The sequence below is a fragment of the Heloderma suspectum genome, chromosome 10 (genome assembly GCF_057233095.1).
Source record: "Heloderma suspectum isolate Gila_16-S chromosome 10, 16-S_ref, whole genome shotgun sequence".
NCBI classification, from domain to species: domain Eukaryota; kingdom Metazoa; phylum Chordata; class Lepidosauria; order Squamata; family Helodermatidae; genus Heloderma; species Heloderma suspectum.
Window position 1 is genome coordinate 28,086,415 of NC_139467.1, and position 23,538 is coordinate 28,109,952.

Below are 23,538 nucleotides of genomic sequence, written 5' to 3' on the forward strand. Positions count from 1 at the left end.
TTCAGTACCCATTTCCTTAAACTGGAAAAACATCATTTGCAGTATTTCACCAAATGCAAGTTGGGAGTTCATTTGCCACACCAGTGGAAAAAATTCAGCCATCCCAGATCACACTAGTAGCCAATTTTCTTTTTCAAACGTTATAAATTTAAAATCTCTCATATGGGAAAATGTGAAAATTTTATCTAGGAAAAGTGATTTGCCAACAATGTATGACTATAATAAAAATATGGGATTAATGCTGTAATTACACCAGATAGGATAATGAGAGCTGATACAATGTTCTTGAATAGTATATTGCTTAAAGCAACCATATCTCCAATACCATCATCACACTAAGGTTTCCCTCCTATTTAGCTTGTGTTTATTTATCACAGCACAGAATCCGTATAAAATAGATACCTTCACATTCAGCAATAAGAGCGGGTTGAGAGAGAAATTGACCTATATTTTGGGCTGCTTGCTAAAACAACCTCCTTTGTTACTAGATTCTATGCAGTTCACTTGGGAAAATACAAACAAAAACATTATGCTTTACAAACCTATCCATCTACCACCCAAGGCTTTGAAGTGGAGGATGAGAGTTTGGTTGATGTGCAGCTACAGCCCGAATTGTTATTTCGACAAAGTAAGCAAGACACTCCCTAGGGAGAGGAAAAAAGGACATTTCCCATTTTAAAATACGGTCCCAGGATAAAAACTTTGTTTGCATAGCTATCTATTTATACTAGCCTGGTCTGTTGACAGGATATGCCGCTTTGAAACAAACCCCACCTATGGACTGGGTTAGATTAATGTCTCCATGTCTTCCTGACAATTAGATCACAATGCTGTTTTTTTTACAGAGAAGCCATAGTGGCTTCAGACAAACGAGCTTAGCAGGAGGAAAAATGAAAGAAGCTGAGATGGGCACATACAAGCAGTTCTTTTTCTTGTGCTTCCCTTTCCTCCACCTTCATATTTTTTTCTCTGAATTTTCAAACCTCCATCACCAGGAACCATTTTTCTGCACTTACAAATGAAAACAAGAGTAAATGAGGTATTTGCTTTTCAGACTGTAAAATAGAGGGCAAGAGGTTTATAAATTAACACGGCACATATATTAACATTAACTTTAAATATGTATTGGATTAGATTCAAATGTGTTCTCCTCACAGAAAGGTCTTCTGCTCATGGGAGGGCTTAACAATGCACACTAGTGCCTTGTCTGAGAAAACTGAAACTAAATCAAAGCGTGCTCTTCTTATGCAACTTCCCGCACAAGCAGAAACCAGCACTTGCAGAACAGCACTAGTGGCTGTATTCCTTCTGCTCATGGATCAATGTAACCAACCCTATGATCTGCCTCCAAAGCATTATGTCTGTCAGTAATAGTGTTACAGCCACAACTATAAACATCAATAAAAAAAGAAAATCAAAACAAAATTACCCAAGTTCAGTCTAGTTCTGCAATCCAGCGGCTCCTGAAGGGGGAGTGGGGCAGGGCAATATATGATCGGATAACATCATGGAAGAAAGTATTACTACACACATTGGAAATGTAAACTACTTGACCCGGGAATTCTGTTTAGGGTGGAAGCCCTGAGTCTCCAGTATCATGTAGTTCCAAGCCAAAATGACATGTTAGAAGATGGTGTTCCCCAAGAACAGTGGCAGAATGAAGAAAATGGTGATCATGAAGATCTTACTTATGATCTAAAACTTGGTACTAAATATTGTTGTTATTGTTCAATCGTTAAGTCATGTCCGACTCTTCATGAGTCCCATGGACCATAGCACACCAGGCCTTCCTGTCCTCCGCTCTCTCCTGGAGCGTGCTCAAGTCCATATTCATTGCATCGGTGATGCTATCTAGCCATCTCATCCTCTGCCGTCCCCTTCTCCTTTTGCCTTCAATCTTTCCCAGCATCAGGGTCTTTTCCAGGGAGTTTTCTCTTCGCATTAGGTGGCCAAAATATTTGAGCTTCAGCTTCAGTATCTGTCCTTCCAATGAGCAATCAGGGTTGATTTCCTGTAGGATTGACTGATTTGCAGTCCAGGGGTGGTCTGGTTCTTTTTTAACTAATCATCTAATCAAGTCCTTCAATTAACTTCCATTCACTGGCTAACTGAAGTCTTGAGGTTCTACTTAAACTAGCAATAACTTCTTGATATTTTCTTAGCACAAGATATTGTGTACAACGAAATAAGGAAGTTAATGTGGAAGGGGCAATTAGACAAGGAGATCTCTCTAACAATTTCTGTTTCAGTAATTCTGGATTTTCTCACATTCTGAATTTCCACAAAATTCATCTTTTTTAAAGTATATCCTGTGTATGCATTTACCATTCCAGTTAGAATGAGCAAGAAAGTCTTTTTCACACTTTTCCTAACTGAGTCCAATGTTCAAATACTTGATCTGTTATCTGTTAAGTTCCACTTACAGGTGCAAGTGTTCAGTAACAAGATGTGTGTTTTCTATATAGAAGTCCATGTGTACTCTGAAATAGCCCATATAAAAGAAATAAAAATAATTCTATGACACATTCTACGGACCTTCCAAGAAAGCATCAACTTGGAAACTAGCAAAAGAATCACAGCAGTCCTGAAGCTGCCCTCAGCCCTTTCTTCAAACATTAACTTTCCCTTCTTCTATTTACATGAGTCGGCACAGAGGCCAAAAATGGCCAAAGATGTGTACTATTCTGACAGCTGGGACCATTCTTGGCCACTCATGGGGGAAAAAAACCTTGGGTGTGGAACACTTGGCCATTTGCTAATATCCCCTTCTTGGGCAAGATGCTCAAGTAGGTGATTGCTGCGTACAGCTCCAGACTCTTGAGTTCTTAGATGAGACTGATGATCTAGATGCAATTCAGTCACATTTCTGGTATTGAAACAGAAAGTGCTTTGGTCACCCTAACTGATTACCTGTGCCAGCAGAGAGGCAGAGGATGTGCAACCCTGCTGATTCTCCTGGACATCTCAGTGGTTTCATTATCTTCTTGGCATGAGGCAAACCTTTTTCTTAATTTTTAAAAACCTGTTTCATGGCAGAATTCTCTTTAAGACTGGCTTGCACTTTGAGTAATGTAAGCCTCAAAGGAGGGATAAGCTATGAAACATGCAACAGTGAACGTAAATAACTCATTGTGTTACTTTTTACCTGATTCCGCTCAGCTTAAAAAAAAACAGCCTCTAGGTTTTTATGTATTATGAGCTTGATTAGCAGTTTTGCATTATATTGGATAAAGTATTTCAAACAGTTATATTCTCTCATTTCAGATGTAAATGGTGACTTAAATCACCCTAAGAAGCTCTTAGAGGTTTAACACTACTATATAACACATATACCCCAGTATGTGTGCAACAAATGTGATTTCTGATAGCAAGAACTAGTTTATAATTATTATTTATATTTAGAAAATGTATTGTCCACTTTTTGATTAAAATTACTTTCCAGAGCAGGTAGCAAGAATAAAACCAATAATTTACAACAACAAAACACTAAAAAAAAAAGGATGAATGGCAACCATAAAAGGATTAGGATGAGTGGCATCAATTTAGGGAAAATTAGAAGGTAAACCATCCTCAAATATGAAATCAAGGATCATTTTTTGTTGCGTTTGTAGTATGCAATTGGTATATTCAGCAGTTTCAGTCATTCAATCTCTCAAATTAATATAATGTGTTAACTTGGAATAGATTCTAATCTATTCAGATATTATCTTTATACTGCAATAATATAACTGATATGCACATGTTCATGTTCAAGCTGAATTTCTTTAATCTAACCCTCTATCTTTTACAAGCACAGCCACTCAGTCATCACGCCGTATAAATGTGCTTGTTTTCTCTTTGTTCTTACCATTAATTCTGGATTCACCTCTCCCTTCTGTTTGGGACCTCTTTTGAAATACAGAGGCAGCTAATGAAGATTTCCCCAATGCATCCCTAGTCCCCACCAGCTGCCCTATTAAGCTTCTGTTTCATTTTGTATTAAAAACACTCAACTGGGAAATGCTTAATATCCCTGACTCCATTTAGGGAAACCTCTAACGCAGATGTTGCCAGGAGGACAACAGGGGGCATATGCTTTGAAAACCTGGCCAGTTTTTAGGCAAGGTTTTTATTGTCCGATTTCTCTGTTGTGCTAACTGCAGGTTTCCTTAGAAGTCCAAAGACAGGACTACTTATAGTCTGCAAGTTTCAATTTCAAAGACTAACAGTGTAATCCTATGCATGTTTACTGACACATAGGCTCTACTTTGTTCAATAAAGCTTACTCCCAGATACACATGCACTGAATTGCAACCTAAGTAGTTCCCAAGATGTTAATTTAAATAGGAATCATTCTATTAACAACATTACACTAAATAAGAAATCTAAGAAAACCATCACCATTTAGCTAGTAGCAAAAAAAAAAAAAAAAAAGCAGGAAAACGGGGGGGGGGGAGTATTATACAGTAGAAAAATGTGGCCCAGTTCAGACATCAATTTGCATATTCTGAAAGAACTGAACTATTGAAAAAGGTATCATGAACTTTTCTACCTACAAGCTACTGTTTAATGTTAATGTCTTAGATTGCAATCCACATATCAATGAAATAAATGACAAACCCTCCTTGATTTTAGCTGATCTTGCTTATATCTCCTTGGGCGAAATGTCTACTATATGGTGCATTGGATTTGGTTTTGGAAGAATGGTGGGCAGTCAGGTGTGAATTTACCCAGAGTCATATGCAGTATTTAATGCAGTAATTAAGGGCGTTAGTACACTAATTTGCTAGAGCACTTGGCAACTGTCATGATTTTAGAGTGGGTTCACATAGCTGTATTCACAGAGTAAAGGCCACACTTTTTGCTACTATCAGAAACTAAAAGACAATGCCCAGTAGTTGCTTTGTAACTGTAGCTGTACAGTTTTGTACCTTCTAGCTGATAAGGGTTGTTTCTTCCTATGCTATGAGAAATGTATGTGGCTGTCAAGAGAGAAAGCCCCCCCCTTCTCCTTCTAGATGAAGAGAGGAGGGGGTATGTTTTCTGACTAAATGATGAGACAAGGCCCTATAAAATCCTAAGATTGGCATGCTACCTGTTCTCGTCTGAGAGGAGGAAGGTGCACCACCTGCTCAGATAACCAGCCCCATGGGATGGTGCCTGTCGCTCCCCTGGGAACCAGAGCGACTGAACCGAAAATTAAGGGCATGTGTAAGCTTTCTTTGCTTTTGCTTTCTCTGCATCTATTTTTCATCAATAAACTCTATCATTCTTTCATAAAAGTTGACTTGAGTCATATTGGTATCCTTGAATTTGTTTAGTGTGTGGGTCCTGGCTGGACCAGGCCCCAGTTTAAGGCATATGGCAGACCCATATAATAGCCTCCCTGTTTTAGTCAATTCTGTTTTATTTATGAAAAACAGCACAGGAGTTGACAAATCTGATCAGAGGAGTAATGAAGGGGGCGATCTTTTCCAATGGGAGTTACTCTCCTCAACCTTTTTTTTCCACCTGCAGAGAAAAAGATACAATTCACACATAATGAATGCTAAAGAATTCTAGCTTATCGTGAACAAGTAAGCATGCTGATGCACGCTGCTCAATCACTCCCACTTGGCTCCTTCTGCCAGAGGGAGGAGCTAAACAAGTCAGGAAGCCTCCATCTGTGGTTTGTTTAGTGTTATATTGAACTGATATCTCTGGCTTGTTCCTCCCCTAATTAAGCTAGAGTCATAAGCCCAGTCCCATATCTTTTCCCCTGTGGTAGAAAAGTAGTTGCGATTGTGATTTTGAATGGAAAAAGCATCCCCACCCACTTCATTACTCCTCTGATCAAATTCATAGCCTACCATGGCTGTTTTTATAGTTAGAAGCCTTTATTTCACTTTTTGTTTCACGTTCGCCAAAACAGAGTAAGTAGTACCTCATCCAACTCTCGTACCAGTTAGCGGCTGCATTTGCATAAAACAGTAGGCCAGAATTGCTGAGAATTCTGACTTACCAGTAATTAGTAAACATGTTGGTACACACTGCCTAATTGTTCCCACTTGGCTCCTCCTGGAAGTGACAGTGGCTACAGTAACGAGGAACTTACCAGCCACAGAAACCTTAGTGTTACGTCTGAACCCAGATACTGGTTGTCACTTATCTAAGAGGCAAGGATTCAGAAGCCAACTACAAACCCTGGCTTCAAACTCTGGCTTTTTAGGAGAGACAACCAGGAGTTCAGCTTTGGATATAACCCAAAGCTTTCTACAGCTGGTAAGTTCCTTGTTACTTCAGCCGCTCCCATTTGCGAGAGGAGCCAAGCAGGAGCAAGCAGACAGAATGCATCAGCACGATTGCTCATATTGACAAGTCAGAGTTCTCAGCAATTCTGGCTTACCATTTTGTGTGAACACAGCTTCATGTCCTCAAGGATTTTTTTTTAAAAACTACCTTACATCAAGTATGTTGCCAAGGCTCATGAGAACAAGCCATTAATATTCTAAAATCCATGGGCAGGCAATACCTTTATTAGGACCAACTAAATTGTCAGAGAATAGTGAGCAAGCTTTTGAGTTCCCCAGAATTCTTCATCACTCTGAGTGTTCATGGAGGATAGACGAAGTGCCAGATTACTGGAGGAGGGCTAATGTTGTCCCTATCTTCAAAAAGGGTAAAAAGGAGGAACCTGGGAACTACAGACCAGTCAATCTGATATCAATCCCTGGGAAAAGTCTGGAGCAGATTATAAAGCAATCCATCCGAAAGCACCTTGAAAACAATGCAGTGATTACCCGAAGCCAACATGGATTTGTCAAGAACAGATCCTGCCAGACAAATCTGATCTCATTTTTTGATCAAGTAACCTCCCTTGTAGACCGTGGGAATGCTGTAGATATCATATACCTCGACTTCAGCAAAGCTTTTAACAAAGTGCCCCATGGTATCTTGATGAGCAAACAAGCTCAAAGTGGGCTAGGTGAAACAACGATCCGGTGGATCCACAGTTGGCTACAGAATCAGACTCAAAGAGTGCTTCTCAATGGGATCTTCTCAAACTGGGGAGAAGTAACGAGTGGGGTACCGCAGGGCTCAGTCCTGGGCCCAGTGCTCTTCAACAGTTTTATTAATGACTTGGAGGAGGAGGTGCAGGGAATGCTGATCATATTTGCAGATGACACAAGATTGGGCAGGATAGCTAATACCTGGGAAGACAGAAACAAAATTCAGAGTGATCTTGATAGACTGGAGCGCTGGGCAGAAAACAACAGAATGACATTTAATAGGGATAAATGCCAAGTTCTGCACCTAGGAAAAAGAAACCAAATGCACAGTTACAAGATGGGGGATACATGGCTCAACAACACTACAAGCGAGAAGGATCTTGGAATTGTTGTCGATCACAAGCTGAATATGAGCCAACAATGTGATGTGGCTGCAAAAAAGGCAAATGCTATTTTGGGCTGCATTAATAGAATCATAGCTTCCAAATCCCAGGAAGTACTAGTTTCCCTCTACTCAGCACTGGTTAGGCCTCATCTGGAGTACTGTGTCCAGTTCTGGGCACCACACTTTAAGAAGGATGCAGACAAGCTGGAGAGGGTTCAGAGGGGGGCAACAAAGATGATCAGGGGACTGGAAACAAAGCCCTATGAAGAGAAACTGAAAGAATTGCGCATGTTTAGCCTTGAGAAGAGAAGACTGAGGGGAGATAAGATAGCGCTCTTCAAGTACTTGAGAGGTTGTCACAGAAAGGAAGGCCAGGATCTCCTCTCGATCATCCCAGAGTGCAGGACACAGAATAATAGGCTCAAGTTACAGGAAGCCAGATTCCGGCTGAACATCAGGAAAAACTTCCTTACAGCTAAGAGTAATATGACAATGGAACCAATTCCCTAGGGAGGTAGTGGGCTCTCCCACAGTGGAGGCATTCAAGACGAGGCTGGACAGCCACGTGTCAAGTATGCTCTGACTTGGATCCCTGCACTGAGCAGGGGGTTGGACTTGATGGCCTTGTAGGCCCCTTCCAACCCTACTATTCTATGATTCTATGATTTTATGTTCAGATGAAGAAGAGTTTTGGAGAAGTCAAAAGCTTGATACTATTTTATGACATTATGGTTGGTTGTATTAAAGGTATGCCAGCTACAGATTTTGATTTTTTTTCTTGTGGATGACCATGGCTTTCTTTGCTTTTTGGTGCTTAAGCAAATAATATGTTTGATGAGTAATACTTTGTCCTACAACCACCATTAAGCTTCAACTTACACAATTTAAAAAATGCACCCAATTTACATCCAGATCCAAAAATCATTTTAATTGTTAAAGGCATAATACCAGACAAATTACCTATTAGTTTCAGTATGTAGCTGACAGCACAACCAAGACAATTTTGTCAAAATCCACATTCATGGAGCATAAAGGAATAAAAAGCCACACAAATCCTCTTTTCTGCAAGCATGGTTGATATCATTGTTAAAGTTAAAACCATAGGGAGGATGCCCCTTCAAAAGAACTCAAAGTGTGAAAATGCAGTGAGGGACCAAAAAGTTGGCTATGATCATATTCAGTCCCAATCAGATAAATGGCTTGTATTTCTGTCTATGCAGTGAAAACAGTCTTAAAACCACCCAATTTGAATTTCCTCAAAAGCAAATTGTGTCAGGGTGGACACTGAGCCCCTAGAATCCCAGAGTAGTTCTGATTCTGAGGAAGAGGAGCCGCTCCTGGGAGAGGCGCACTCATCCTTCCCAGGGCCAACAGCTGACAGAGATTCCTCCCACCGGCATTCCTAGCATAGATAGCAGTCCCAGGAGTGAGAGACCACGGGAAGCAGACTTGCTGGACGCGTGATGCCGACGCAGGGAGCGGCGCCAAATGGAGGGCGCGGAAAGGAGGCGTAGTGCCCGGTTGGCGCGCAAACAATGGTTGCACCCAGAGGAGCCAAGAGAAAAGGGGAGGGACTCTCCCTAGCCCATACGTTCAGGGTCTGCCAGTGATTCTCCTTCAAACGGGGACCAACTGTTCCAACTTAGGGCATAGGTACTCTGCTGCTCATATCTAGTTGCTAACAGTAGAGTTGTTAAGTTGTAAAAGAGGAATAAAGCTTTGAAAAGAATCCCTTTGTGTCTGGACTTGGCTACTGGATTAGACTGAGAGAGGCCTCCAAGGAGCCCTTGACAAATTGAAACTATTTTGTTTGTTAAATTATTGTAAGAATTAAGAGACTGCAAGCACTTTCATAGAACATAGAATTAAAATAAATTATTAAAACTGCACCTGATAAGAAATTATGCTGGATAGTACACTAATATTTTGCAAGCGCCATACTGTAACATGGATGACCATCAAAAGGCTATCATTGTTTCATATTACATACAGCAGTATGTAGTATGTATGAGAGCCCTTGCTCTTTCACATTGTTTGTAGCTTTCATATTAGTAAGGAGCTGTCCAGCAAGCTGCATAAGGATGCAATCCTAAATGCACACACTAAAGCAGCCTTGTTCAACTTGGCACCCTCCAGAAGTGTCGGACTACAACTTCCAGCTTCCCCAGCCAAAAGGGCTGGCTTGGGATGCTGGGAATTGTAGTCTAATACATCTGGAGGGTACCAGGTTGGGAAGGCTGTATGAAAGTGTAAGTCCCACTGAACTCAGGAGAGCGTACTTCTACCTAAACATACTCTATGTTTACTCAGCAGTAAGCTTAATGGAGCATACTCCTTATTAAATGTGCACAGGACTGCAACCTTGGTTATTTCACAATAACCAGAGAAATGTGTTCATATTCATTTTGGATTCAACACTTCAAATAAAAGGATGGCTTTGTTTTTCCCATTTTAGCTAGAACCCTGTAAGGCTTGTAGTGCCACAACTGTATTAATACAAAACAGTAAAGATAATTCTCACTTTTTTTAATATCCAAGCTAAGTATAGCAAAATAGGTGGCTGAACTAGTGTGCATATTCAGTGTTAAGAGTCCTATACAACATGAAAAGTTGAGCAAATTTAAAAGCATGTGTCTGACCTTGGCTCACAAGATGACACCATGGCTGGAATCCCAAGAGCTATCAGGGGAACCCAAAGGACTGCAAGTGGCCTGCTGGGATTTTTTTCCTCCACTTTTTCTTTTTCAACATCAGACTCCCATGTCATATCACAAACTTGAAACTCTCCACATTCAATTTCAAAAATAGTTTGTAATATAGCATGGGGCTTACTATTTGAGAAACTGTGGTCTGAAGCTCTCTTGAGAGCCTGGAACTAATTGTGTAGATCTTTGAAAAGAAATAACCAGTAACATATACATCAGGGGTGGGCAAATTCAGACCTAAACATACCTGAACGTTTTGATTGATTAAACTGGAACTAATTTGTTTTAAAATTACCTTCTAGTATAATTTCTCTCTAACAGCAAAATGGGTAGCCATACATCAATGACCATGAGAGTTAAATGAACCCATGCAGAAAGGAGGAGATGGCTTCTTCATACCCAAGAAACTCCCCAGGTATTTGTGGAAAAAGAAATAAATATGGGAAGAACCAAAATGGAAAGACTGAGTGACAGCATGAGAGCAGAGTGCAGGTGACACAAGCCCTCAGTGTTTCAGACTCCCATTAGACTGATGAGAAACAAGTGGCCAGCCACTTGCATCCCTTAAACCTAATTGTGTGGAGAGGGAAGGAACTGAGGTTGGAGGATACACAAATTGTGAAAGCACACCACCCAAACCCAGTCTCCACCTTCAAGATCCTTTACAGTGTTAAAGGGGTCTCCTCCTTTTTGCAGCTTAAAGGGTCTTTGGAGAATGGCTAAAAGGGACTGGAGAGGAAAACTCTTCCTCTGATCCAAACTGAATCCCCCCCCCCACACCCCTCCTAGAACTATTTCACCTGCCAAGGAGGCAGATCCCCTAGCAGTTTAAAGGATTCTGGAAGGAAGAAATTGGGGTTGGGGACGTGCTGTTCAACTCCAATTCTCTCACCAAATCTTCCATACAGCATGGAGGATGGGATATACACAGACACCTCAGCATTGTTTTCAGATGGTTCAGATATGGCTACACTATAGAGGGGAAGGGGATACATTTCTGCATCGTTTATCCTCCCCGCCATGATTCCTAACAGGCCCGCAATCTGCTACTTTTATCATTTTCAAAAAGTTACACCAAGTGAAGCAGCATTTGTTTCAATTGTGTTGATTCTTGTTACTTAAAATAGTACTTAAGCATTTCTTGCAGTTCAGAAATTCATTTTTCAATAATCCAGAGACCTGTATACTATACTTTACTATACCAAACATATTCTGTATTTTATAATCTTATGCTTGGGTACATTTTGTTAAACTTAGTAGTCCAAAAAAGTCAGTATAACAATTCCCAATCAAATACAGTGTGAACTATGAATATAATTTTAAGCAGAAAATCTTCATTCTTCCCTGTAATTTATTAACAGCGAGCAAAGATTAAATTTAAAATAAACTTCAACTAGACTGTTGTACACTGATAAATCAAAGAAGAATTATAAGAGTGACAGAGCAATAGCAGTATTCCAAAATGAAATTCAGTGGGGACTGGTACCATGTGATATTTCTGAAAGCATACTTTGTCCAATATGCAATCTTTAATCTTTTCAGAACCAGGGGGTGGGGCAGGGAGGATTGTGGCTGAAGTGCTAACAATTTGTTTATTTATTTATTTCATTTCTATACCGCCCAATAGCCGAAGCTCTCTGGGCGGTTCACAAAAACTAAAACCAAACAACACACAATAAAACAATTTAAAATATATAGAACATTAAAACCACAATATAACAATACAACCACAATAAAACCTAGCAGCAGTACAGGAGTTTAAAATACAGATTTAAAACAGCAAAGATAAAAATTTAGAAAGCTAAAATGCCTGGGAAAATAAAAAGGTCTTCACCTGGCGCCGAAAAGAGTACAATGTAGGCGCCAGGCGAACCTCACTAGGGAGCTCATTCCAGAGCCAGGGTGCCACAACAGAAAAAGCCCTCCTCCTAGTAGCCACCTGCCTCACTTCCTTTGGCAGGGGCTCACGGAGAAGGGCCGCTGATGATGATCTTAAGGTCCGGGCAGGCACATATGGGAGGAGGCGATCCTTCAGGTAACCTGGCCCCAAGCCGTTAAGGGCTTTGAATGTTAACACCAGCACTTTGAATCGGGCCCGGAAATGGACTGGCAGCCAGTGCAGCTGGAAAAGTACTGGCGTAATATGAGCTCGCAGGCCAGTCCCTGTTAACAATCTTGCTGCCCTATTTTGGACCAGCTGAAGTTTCCGGACCGTTTTCAAAGGCAGCCCCACGTATAACGCATTGCAGTAATCCAGACGAGAAGTTATCAGAGCATGGATAACTGTAGCTAGGCTATCTCTGTCCAGATAAGGGCGTAGTTGGTATACCAGCCTAAGCTGATAAAAAGTGCTCCATGCCACTGAGTTCACCTGTGCCTCAAGTGACAGTTCTGGATCCAAGAGCACCCAATGCCCCAAACAGATGGAACAATGCCCCAAACAGATGGTTAAATTAATTCTCAAGAATTGTATTAAGTTTTTGCAAGTCCTAATAACTACAAATAAAAGATTACAAGTGTTTAAAAACACATGTGTAAAAGAACAGTAGCTTCCAAATGTGTTTTGAAAAAATAACCACGTGCTATTTCCCTCATGAGTAAACCACCTCTTTTCTCCCTGCATGGATATTCTCTCAATGTAGGTAAAATACATGTGGCACTAAGACAAGGGTGGGCAGAAGGTAGATTTGGATCTACTAGTAGATTTCTGGGTGATCGACAGGGGTTTCTGATCAACTGTTTAGCAATAGCAACATCAAAAAAAGGCTCCCCCTCCCAGCACCCCAAACTGAAATGTTGAAAGTTTGGGGAGAACCCAGAAGTGAATTTGTGTGTAAAATGACTGAGCTCAGTTCTGGTTCAAAAACAAATTCTAGGCTAAACATGTGCCTAGAGGCACACTATTTCTTAATTGTAAGAATACATCCACCTTCCTGAACCACTATTTTTCACCTGCCTCTGGTTGGTAGACTTTGGAGTTCCAGTTAAAAAAAAACCCAAGATCCTGCAAAGCTGAAGTCTTCCCACCCCTGCCCTAAGATTCCTTCAATACCTGATTTATTTATTTATTTATTTCTATACCGCCCAATAGCTGAAGCTCTCTGGGCGGTGCAAATTCATATTTTCCAAATATTATACACCATGTATTACATTATAGATCTCTACTTCAAAAACTGTTAATGTGGAACTTTGCACCTCTTAAAGGACAATTAAGAAACTTCAACAGTGTCAGTATTTACTTGAACGTTAAGATGTAGAAGACAGCAGAAAACAAAAGCCAAAACACAAAAACCACAGTCTAAACAGAGTTGGACCATTTTATATTGCAACAGCATGTACTCTACTGCTATTGTCCTCCTAAGTCTTCTGTAGATAAGGTGAGATGGAAGCAGCTTCGTTTGTTGGTTAGTCCTTGCTAACTCATACTAACTACATAACTCATTACAACTAATTACCCAGAATGTTATTTCTGGTTTCCACACAATTCATAAGTATTCTATCGAATTAAAACAGTCAAATGTAGTTAATACCACAAACTTTGAAAATCAAGACCCTGGCCAGCCAATCAAACATTAATTTGTTTTCTGAATTTGCCATTTTGCAGGAAAACCTCTGGACTGAAAAATCACCTGTGAACACTACTGATAATTTAACATTTAATGTAGCTGAATGATGGAAGAGAACAGGATGTAAAAAAAAAATACACTTGAACTTTGCAACACTGTACACAGATCACACCCATTTCTGGTGAAGCAGCACCACAACAGTGACACTCACCTCTCAAATGTTTGGTTTGGAAGGAACATGTATTTTACCAATACAGATTTACCAATGCATAAAAAGTCACTTTCTTGTAATAATACTATAAATATAGTAGCCATATTAATCCTTCTTGGTTTGAATTTTTCCAAATTAGTTTCATTTTAAGTGCTTATTTAAGATCAAAGCTTAGAGGGAGACTATTTTAAGAAAATAGTGGTAAATAACAAATACCTTTTGTCTAAAATATACAAATTATTCATTGAATATGAATGAGAAATTGAGTAGGTGAAAAACTACACAGTATGCTCAGCACAAGTCATGGGAGATAATATACCCATGGAGATTTGAGAAGACCTCTGAAACAAAGGATATCTTTTTCTTTGAACATTAAGGGAACTACTTTTAAATGTTATCAAGGCAGTATGGAACCCCCGTTATTAGACATGAGATAAATATGCAGTTCAGTTTGCTGGAAATATACACATTTGGGCTTTGCTAAGTGCTTTTAATGTATAGTTCTGGCATTTAGGAAGTCTTTGCTGTTTAATACTAGCTAATTAATGCACTTCAAACAAAGCATAGATCAAAAAATGTTTTCCTTGTGTCCCATTTTGTGGTCCCTAGAGGCCCACAGTGGAAGCTGGTAGCAAGAGCAAGACAAGGTGTATCAAGGCAGGGAGAAAGCAGGATCTTGGATAGCTCCAAGAGCGTCCTGCTGGCTGGAATTCTTTCATAGTAAGACAACAGGAGGATGTTGTCTCAGCTTGGGAGCTAAAACCAACTGAAACCTTATGTGATCAGCTCCACCCCTCCTGATTTTGTAGCCTGAGACTTCTGTAAGGCTGGGGTAATGGGAGATTCTCTCAGGGACTCTGAGCAAGAAGATGATGACAGGGCTGTGTTCCCTGGCTGGGAGGACCTTGAGTAAGCACTGATTGTCCTACCCCTGACGAAGTAGCCTGTGCCTAGTCCTCATTAGAATGGTCTGCTGCACACTGGAAGGTGCAAGAGGTGGGGGTTATAACATCTGGTCACCTTGCCAATTAGTTTTCATAAACTTCTCAGAATTCATTGTGAACCTGCTTGTGTCTTTGTGCATCTTCCCTTTGCAGAATTATTTCATTTTACTTATTTACATTTTCAAATTGTTAATTATGTATCATTAAGCATTTTAGTTGCTCATTATTTGGCATTTTATAGAGACAGCTTATGTTATTCTGAGGGAGATAACGATTTCTCAGAAGCTTTCCTAGCAATTCTAATCAAGCTATTCTTCTGAAATCCTTTACTAAAATTCCTCCCCCAACTCATCCCTATGAAACACCATAGGGTAACTTTTTCTTATTTTGTGGATCTGTCCATTAGCCAAAACATACTGGGAAACAAAAAAAAGTTTTTGGACAGAATATTGGGTTATATGTTACACCTAGACACATTAATGTTACTCCTGACATACAGTAATGATGATATTTACATAAAGATATGGAGTTATTTATTTAAAACATTTCTATACTGCCCTCCATTATATGAGATTCCAACCTAATACAATGCAATACTGTACAATAAAACTAATACCCAACAACAACAATGAAAGACAGCAATAAAAGTTTCCATTCCAATTTAAATTACAAAGGCAGACTGACAGGTTATACAAATTAAAATGCCTGGGCACTGAAAAAAAGATATAAATTAGGCACCAAGCACAACTTTTTAGGGAAAGCATTCCAAAGCTAGGGCACCAGTTGTTAGAATAATATATGGTCACCACAGCTAGAGTTTTGTATGCAAAATATTGCAAGCAGTCTAAATTCCAGGTCCAAGATAACAGTTGGAGTGGGGGGACAGACATTTGTTAATTTGGCCATGAAAGCCAATTCCAAATTACAGAGCAATCCTAACTGGAGTGGAGGAGTGAAGTGGCAGAGAATTCACATGTTAAAAGTCCTGCTGGTTCTTGCAGGCCAAAATGGGAGGCGAGGGCTGTTTTTTCTTCTTTAAAACATTCTGCTGATTAGAAAGGTTTCCCCTAAAAGTTGGCTTATAAACCTTATAAATGGTTTCTATGATGGGGCATTAACTACAACAGCACCAGGCTAATGTAATTGAGGGTGCTGATCCTATGTCTTCTCAGGGGAACAAAGGGGCTTTGGATCCAGATGCAGTATTCAGATCATTCAAATACCCAACATGAGGCACATATAACTGATGATCCAATCCATATATCATCAGGAGAGGTACAGGAAATGGGGCAGCATGGCTGCTCCTACCTATAGAATTCCAGGTAAAGTCTGAAAGACATGGATCATGAGGGCAGGACCACAGACATTGTTATTTCCCAAGGAAACTATTACTGGCCCTTTGGGTAGGGCAATGCATGCACAGGGAGCAACCATGTCACTGGTTTCATGACCCACATTTTTCAAATGCAGCTCTTACATCCCTGCTGGTAATATATGAACTAGCTCTAAATCACACCAATGAAGCCATAATGTGGAATGTGACACTTCATATTTATTTATTTATTGCATTTATACCCCGCCTTTCTCCCTCTCGCAAGGAACTCAAGGCGGCTTACATTATCCTCCTCCTCACCGTTGTATCCTCACAACAACAACCCTGTGAGGTAGGTTGGGCTGAGAGTCTGTGACTGGCCCAAAGTCACCCAGTGAGCTTCCATGGCCAAGTGGGGACTAGAACCCGGATCTCCCGGCTCCCAGTCCGTCACTCTCACCACTACACTACACTGGCTCTCTATATGCCTTTTCAGTTAATCTAAAATAGGTTTCTCCTTGCTTTCAGAATAAAAATTGCCAGTCTCAACTTTTCAAGAAACTGGGAAAGGAACAGCCAACTTAGGAGGAAACATTTTAAAGGACAGTTATTGCAGAAGATAGGGATTATCCTATGATCGCTATAACATATCCAGACTGCCTATGGGGATATTATTGTCACAGGGATTGACTATACCATAAACATAGGTGTTTAATGGGAAAATACCTAGGTTTTTGTCCTTCTCATGTGGACAAAACTTTGCAAACCAATGGTGGCATAGTGACATAAATTCATACTACACACATTTGTGGTAGACTTCCAGGGTTTACATTTTCCCCCATAAGAAAACAGACACTGGGAAACAACACAGGAAAGGTGAAATGGAGTTCTAGAGAAACATTTTTCTCAACTACCAACTAGGTTAATAACAAAAATCTTATCACTGAATGTTTGACCATCACTTGAGTTAGAAACACCACAGTTCTAAGATGATTTAACTAATTTGCCTAAACTTTCAAAATGAGAATTTATGCTTCCTGAGACACAGGACAACATATGAATCCTTACACAACCTAATACAAATTTTCCTTCCATTCATAATTTTTTTAGTTCACATGTTGAACCTATCGGAAGCCCTTTCAGAATTTCAACAATATCACATCACTCTTATTTCCAAATAACAGATGGGAGCAACTATTCTTCGTAACACCACATGTGTGGGATGGCAAGCACAAAACATCACAAGATGAAAAGAGATGCGTGTTTATAAGCACAGATGCTTCACTATGAACACAAGAATGAATATAGGAGACGATATCTTGTGTGTATCTATTTTAGCAGACTTTTTAAAGCTGCATATCAAAACAAACACAATAGCATTGCCTAGGCAGCGTACTTGTGGTTTACAAATAGGACAAATGAAATTATAACAAGCTTACCGTTTCTACAAAGGCTTGAGTATCAGAATCCCAAAGGTTTTCCTATGTTTCTTGCAACCCCAAAACCTAACCATTCAGGAAAGAATATAGTCCTAACATAAAACTGTATCTTTAGATGAAAGCTAGAACTGCATGAGTTAATATCTAGAAGTTTAATATGGAACTACTGCTCACAAGATTAAACAGGACACGCATTAGCAACTAATAATATTATCTGGATTAACTACAAGCCATGAACATTCCAGTCTAATCCATTTGATACACAAAGCCAAATCTGTCCGCACACTTCATTGTACAACCCTCTGAAAAGTTAAAAGTTTTATAATCTCATCCCTCTACAACAATGGCTTTCAAACTATCTACCTTCAGGGCACCCTTTCCACATTGACTCATCTGCCAAAGAACCCCTGAATGACTGTCAGGGAAATCTAGTGTGTTGCAGAAGATTTAGGATGTGATCAGATTCTAGGACACACACTCAGTTCACGTAGGGAACCAGCGAAACCTGTTGAAACTCACCACTACTGCTCATGAACCAAGAGTGTGACCTAAAACATATCCAACGCCCCCCTGCAACTACACAGAACTCTGCAACTAAGAATCTAGTGCCTGAATTTACCTTTTTTCCTCCTCCCTCCCAATCCCCTTTCCTTCTGTGTCAGATCTTTTAGACTGTAAGCCTGTGGGCAGGTCCTGTCTTATTACTTATATTTGTAAGCTGCCTTGGGAGCTTTTTTGGCTAAAGGGCAGGATAAAAATGCTATAAATAAATACATAGGACAAAAGAAAATCAGTAGTGATGAGCAAGTTATCTTTCATCTGCCATTATTGAACTCCAATAAACTTCCAAAGCAGCCCCATATTCCCCAGAACATAGTCTGAAAACCATAACCCTACAACATCTACACAGTCAAACTAACCAACAAGGATGTGATATATAAAGCAACCAAGCGCAGTACATTAAAAGAAATTGTAATCATAAAGATATCTATCTGATGCTATTCCAGTATTCTACAAATCAACGTGATGCATCTGGTTTCAAAGAGAAAGATAACCTGTGTAAAGCATATGGAGAGCAGCACATCCACTCCACTGAGATGTAGCCTTTTAAGGTTACTTCCACCAATACTTTTGCAAACAGTAATCAAATTCCAGTAGGACAGATCAAAACACCAACATCAAATGTTGCACCTGTTTATTGCAAATGAGGCTAAAGATCATTGTCAACTTGTCCTCCTGAGCAGCAAACATCAAAGGGCACAGCAGCAAAAACATAGTTGCTGACACTACTGGAATACAAGAGGGTTAGACCTGTCGCCAATTGTTTAAAACTCCAGGAGTTTTTTTTTCCCATTGCAAAACAAGCCATGATTATGGTTTATGAGAAGACTTATCTGACAACTATCTTCCATAACTCAGACTTTGAAAATATTCTTGCAACTCTGGGAGGGGGTGGGGGGCTTAAACAAAGACACAAAATAACTGTGTTCACCCATCTTTTGAAAGGAGATACATTCATACAGAGACTAATATCCATCAATATATGGATGAAGTATATATTTTCACTGATTCATATGCCAGCATGTTTTTATCTTACAAAAGAGTTAAACTTCACAGTTGAGCACACTTTGAACGGAAGCGATTCATATCCAAGAATGTCAGTTTGAATGTTCAGATCATCCAAGACAAACAAGCACAGGTACATGATTTAAAGTTTTCTATCTGAAGGGCTATGCTTGACCTCAACAATGCCAGCTGGGCATTGGTTCTCTGATAAGATGGCCAGCTTCTTTCCTCTGGTAGTACAGCTGTCACAAAGTTTTCTCAAAAAACCTGACAATTCCCAGTACACCACTGTTGAAGCTTCTAGACACATGGCTCCTTTAGCTCAACACTGTTTTGACAGGAAGAGCATTGCTGGATAGGTGGTACACAAACATCCCACATACAGTTGCCTTGACCAGGAAAATGGGTAAGCTGTGACTAGGGATGTGAAACACTCAGAATTCCATTCCATTTAAGTCCAATGGGATTCCGCAGTGTTTCCATTCTGGTAAGTGGCCTGTAGCTGCGATGTTTTTTTCTTCCCGATTCCAGAAATGTTTTGCGCTTTTTTCCTGGTTCTGCAATTTGCACAAATCACCATTTGCAAAAATTGGGTCTTTTTTTCTTCTTTTCCTTGGGAGCAGATCTTGAAATTTGTGCAAATGGGGGTCATACATTTTTTAATGTTTATTGACAATCTTGCACAAGTGCACATGATTGCATGTCCTCCTGTCCACTATGTAGCTCCGCAGAAGCATATTTCCCTCTTGCAAATATCCTTGCCAGTTTCATCCTTTTTACCTACTGCTTCCTTTTGCCCAGTGGAGCCATATTCCATACTTGTCAAAGAACTTGTCAATTTCCACACACACACCCCACTTCAGAACAGAAGCACCAAAGTGGAGGATGACATTGACAAGTAGGGAATATGATTCTGCTGGGCTAAAGGAAGTAGTGGGTAGTATCCAAATGGGCCAGTGCACATGCAGCCAGCCCAGGTCCACAAAACAGTGCTTCCAGGGTCAAGCCCCGACGTGTGTGAAAACACTGGTTTCTGGAAGGGGCACGACCTGCTCCTTCGAGAAACCAGTGTTTTTGCATACATTGGGGCTTGCCCCTGGAGGCGCTATATTACAGCCGCACACAGACCTGGGCTGGCAGGGCACGCAGGCAGCAGCCATACTTAATACTACCCACAGTGTGGAGAGGATGAAACTGACAAGGGTATTTACAAATGGGGACTATGCCTCTGTGGGGCTATGTAGACAGGAGGACTTGCAGTCATGTGCACTTCCACAAGATCACCAATTAATTTTTTTTAAAAGTATGACCTCATTTGTGCCAATTTCAAGATCCCCCTCACAAAAAAGATCTAATTTGCACAAATTGCCGCCATTTTCAAAACAAACAAACCATGGAATCTGCATATTGGATCAACTATCTAGAGATTGAGTAGATGCCAGTGGGGGAAAACAGAATAAGGTCCAACAGGGCCACACTGGAAAAATCCATCAAGATTTCATCCCCAAAATGGAATTCTCATACACCCCTAGCTGGGACTGCAAGTGTGCAGCAGCGGCAACATCACTGAGAAAATATATACCAGGTCAACCCTTGCACAGGTTGCCCCAATGTCTATTTTAAGCCATGCAATGTTTAGTTTACTTTGTAATAAACGGGCACATGTTTTGAAGCGTTCAAGTGTCTGTTAGTTTCTGTCTGACCTTTTCTGCTGATATATAGGCCAACCATTCATACCTGATGCAAAAAAAAAAAAAATCTTAATAGTCTACCTCATGGTCATAAAAATATATTGACTATCTGATACCCTTAAATTGTATCCCAAATAGTGCCAGCTCTGAAATTCTGTATCTCTTGGCAAATAAATCTTCAGTAGGCTTCTGGAATCCTGGAAGAGCTGGAATGTGCAAACTAAGATGGTTGATTGTGATTTTGGAGGGTGGTTGGTGCTAAGTGAGAATGGCAGTATTATGGGAGCAATAGGCCTTTGGCTGGTCTTGGAGCCCTGGCAAATGCCTGACCTCACTATCTTCTAAAGCTCATGCTGTCCCCAAAAACCTACTACCCAAGTCACCTCACCCTGCCTAATGGTAGGACTGGCAAAGCTGCTATGTTTTGATCACCAGAAAGTGAATGTATGAAATCTGCCTTAGCAAGGAAGTCAACATTTCATATAAAATCTTCCTCTAAGGAAAGCTCTAAGGATTTACTCAATGGAAGAGTAAAATACAACTTCATAACAAATGAGTTGTCTTGAAAGTTCAGTTTCAGTAAACCGCACATATAAAATTAAAGCAATTTATCTTTGCATAATCCAAGTCCTCTTTGAGGTTGATAAAATTAAGAAAACTGCAACAAATATATATGAAATTCAAGGCCTCACAGATTTCTACTGTCTATAAAAGGCTATGCCCAGTCTATATTGAACAAGTTGCTTCAACACATTCAGCAGCTGGAATTCTCCTATTAACTGAGGATTACATTATTAAACAAAATTCTGACAGCTGGCACAATTGATAAAGCTACCAGTGGACTCAAGATAAACCGGATATTTGCTGAACTGATGAATACTAGATTCCTGGGGGATAATTATTTCTGAAAAACATTTTCTCTCCTGAACCTATATTTTACAACTTGATATTGCAATATTTCATCAAGGTGGGCATATGTTATTTATAAGTATACAACCTTTATTACCAGCTTCTACTGAAAGCTTAAGGTGCTCAATGTATCAAAAGGTCTACAGCTATAGTATGTCAAAGTCCCCGATCTTACACATGCACTGTACTGTACATCTGGAATAAAAAATTTATAATGCCAACTACATTTAGTATTTGCAGAGAATTGCTGCAAGTCTGTTGCAGCAAAAATGACAAAGATCCCTGTAGCACCTTAAAGACTAAGGCTACAGTCCTATGCATGCTTACCTGGGAGTAAGACCCAGTGAACTCAATGGAATTTACTTCTGACTAGACATGCATAGGATTGCACTGTAATACATTTATTGCAGCATAAGTTTCTGTGGATCAAAACTCACTACAGCAGATGCTACCATGTATACTAGTTGCTAAGTGGATGTAGTTAAAAACTGCAACACCAAACTGCACCTCAGCGTATCAATAGCTAAATGAACATTTACTTGATGCTTTTAAAAAGAAAAAGTGATTTGAGCATGTGCAACTCTAAAAATTAAGTTGATTAGTTTGTGTTACAACCAAAATTGAAACTCTACTCCTTTTAAAATGAAAACAAGTACCTAGAAATGTAACTCACTCCAAAAGGGCTAAAAGGTAGTTCAGGTTATTTGTAATTCCATGTACTAATTCAGCTTCAAAGTTTGTATAAATATCACAGTCTTGTCTGAAGAACAAACCACCCATCCCATTTCCCGCTGATGTAAAAACAGGAAGTATACACATCACGCATCAAATATTTATCATATCTAATTAAAAACTTAATTATCCAAACAATTTTACATAATCTTACGTCTAGGAGTGAGTGGTGCAGTATTCAGATCATTGGGTCTCTCTGAATGTTTTAGCTTTAAAGCATGCTGGATGGCATTTTGGAATTGATCTCAAAAATAATTTCTACTACTTGCACAGTACCCTTTAACATAAAGAGGCACAGAAGTAAAATCAGAGAAGTATTTCCAAACGGTATCTGAATATAACCAACACAAAAGACGAGGAACCCCATCAAACTCTAACTGTAACATTAAAATATACGGTAGCATTTAAAATTAGTTCTCTCTGTGGGTAAACCGTTTTTTTAGGTCAGTGACAGTGTTCTCGTAGGCAGCAGACACAGGGAGAACAGCTAGGGTTAACAACAACTGCACCGACTCTATCTGTTTGCAAGGCTTCTCCTCTACCTGAGGTGCTTTGTTTCTCCCCCCTCCCTCTAAATGCTTATACAACTGCGGAGGGTCCTCCCCTCTTGAAACTCCAACCTGTCACCGCCATATCCTTGTGCCCACCATCAACCTCCCCATTCCTGTCATGACAACAACAAAAATACAGCGGGTTAAAAATGGGAGGGGGAGAAAGAGGGAGAGCTTTTAATTCAGCGCCTCCATCCCTCTACAAGCAAATCTCCAAGAGGGGAGGGGAGGGGAGGGGGGAAAGAGTGGGTTACTAAATGGATGCCATCTCTCCATTTAATCTCCCATTCCTCTCCCCCCCCCACCCCCACCCCTGCCCAATCCAATGAGATCTCCTTATTGAGTCACAGTGCCTTCCATCCCATAATTCTCTCCATCCTCTGACACGGATGATGCGAGTCATATATGTGTGTGCGCGCGCGTGTACGTGTGTGTGTGTGTGTGTACAAATCACACTCATAAACACACACACTCTTTTTCCAGAGGCGTTGCTGCTGCTAAACGTGGTTTTCTACCAAGCCAGGCAAGAACCCAGCAGAGAGCCCCCTCCTCACGACCC

General features: G+C 40.1%; 1 protein-coding gene across 50 annotated transcripts in view; it reads right to left on the reverse strand.

Annotated features, from left to right (window-relative positions):
* Positions 1-23,538, reverse strand: part of EPB41 (erythrocyte membrane protein band 4.1) — a 174,363-nt gene that overhangs the window by 87,745 nt on the left and 63,080 nt on the right. For 10 of the 50 annotated variants that reach the window (XM_084815649.1, XM_084815666.1, XM_084815675.1 and 7 more), the window contains one exon: positions 543-600. The exons of 21 other annotated variants lie outside the window; for them this stretch is intronic. In XM_084815649.1, coding sequence (XP_084671775.1) covers positions 543-550 — 8 coding nt within the window. In that variant the 5' untranslated portion in view covers positions 551-600. Of the gene's footprint in view, positions 1-542; positions 645-917; positions 1,012-6,490; positions 7,163-23,538 lie in introns of all 50 variants that reach the window. 19 more of the 50 variants (XM_084815645.1, XM_084815635.1, XM_084815657.1 and 16 more) reach the window with 9 other exon arrangements.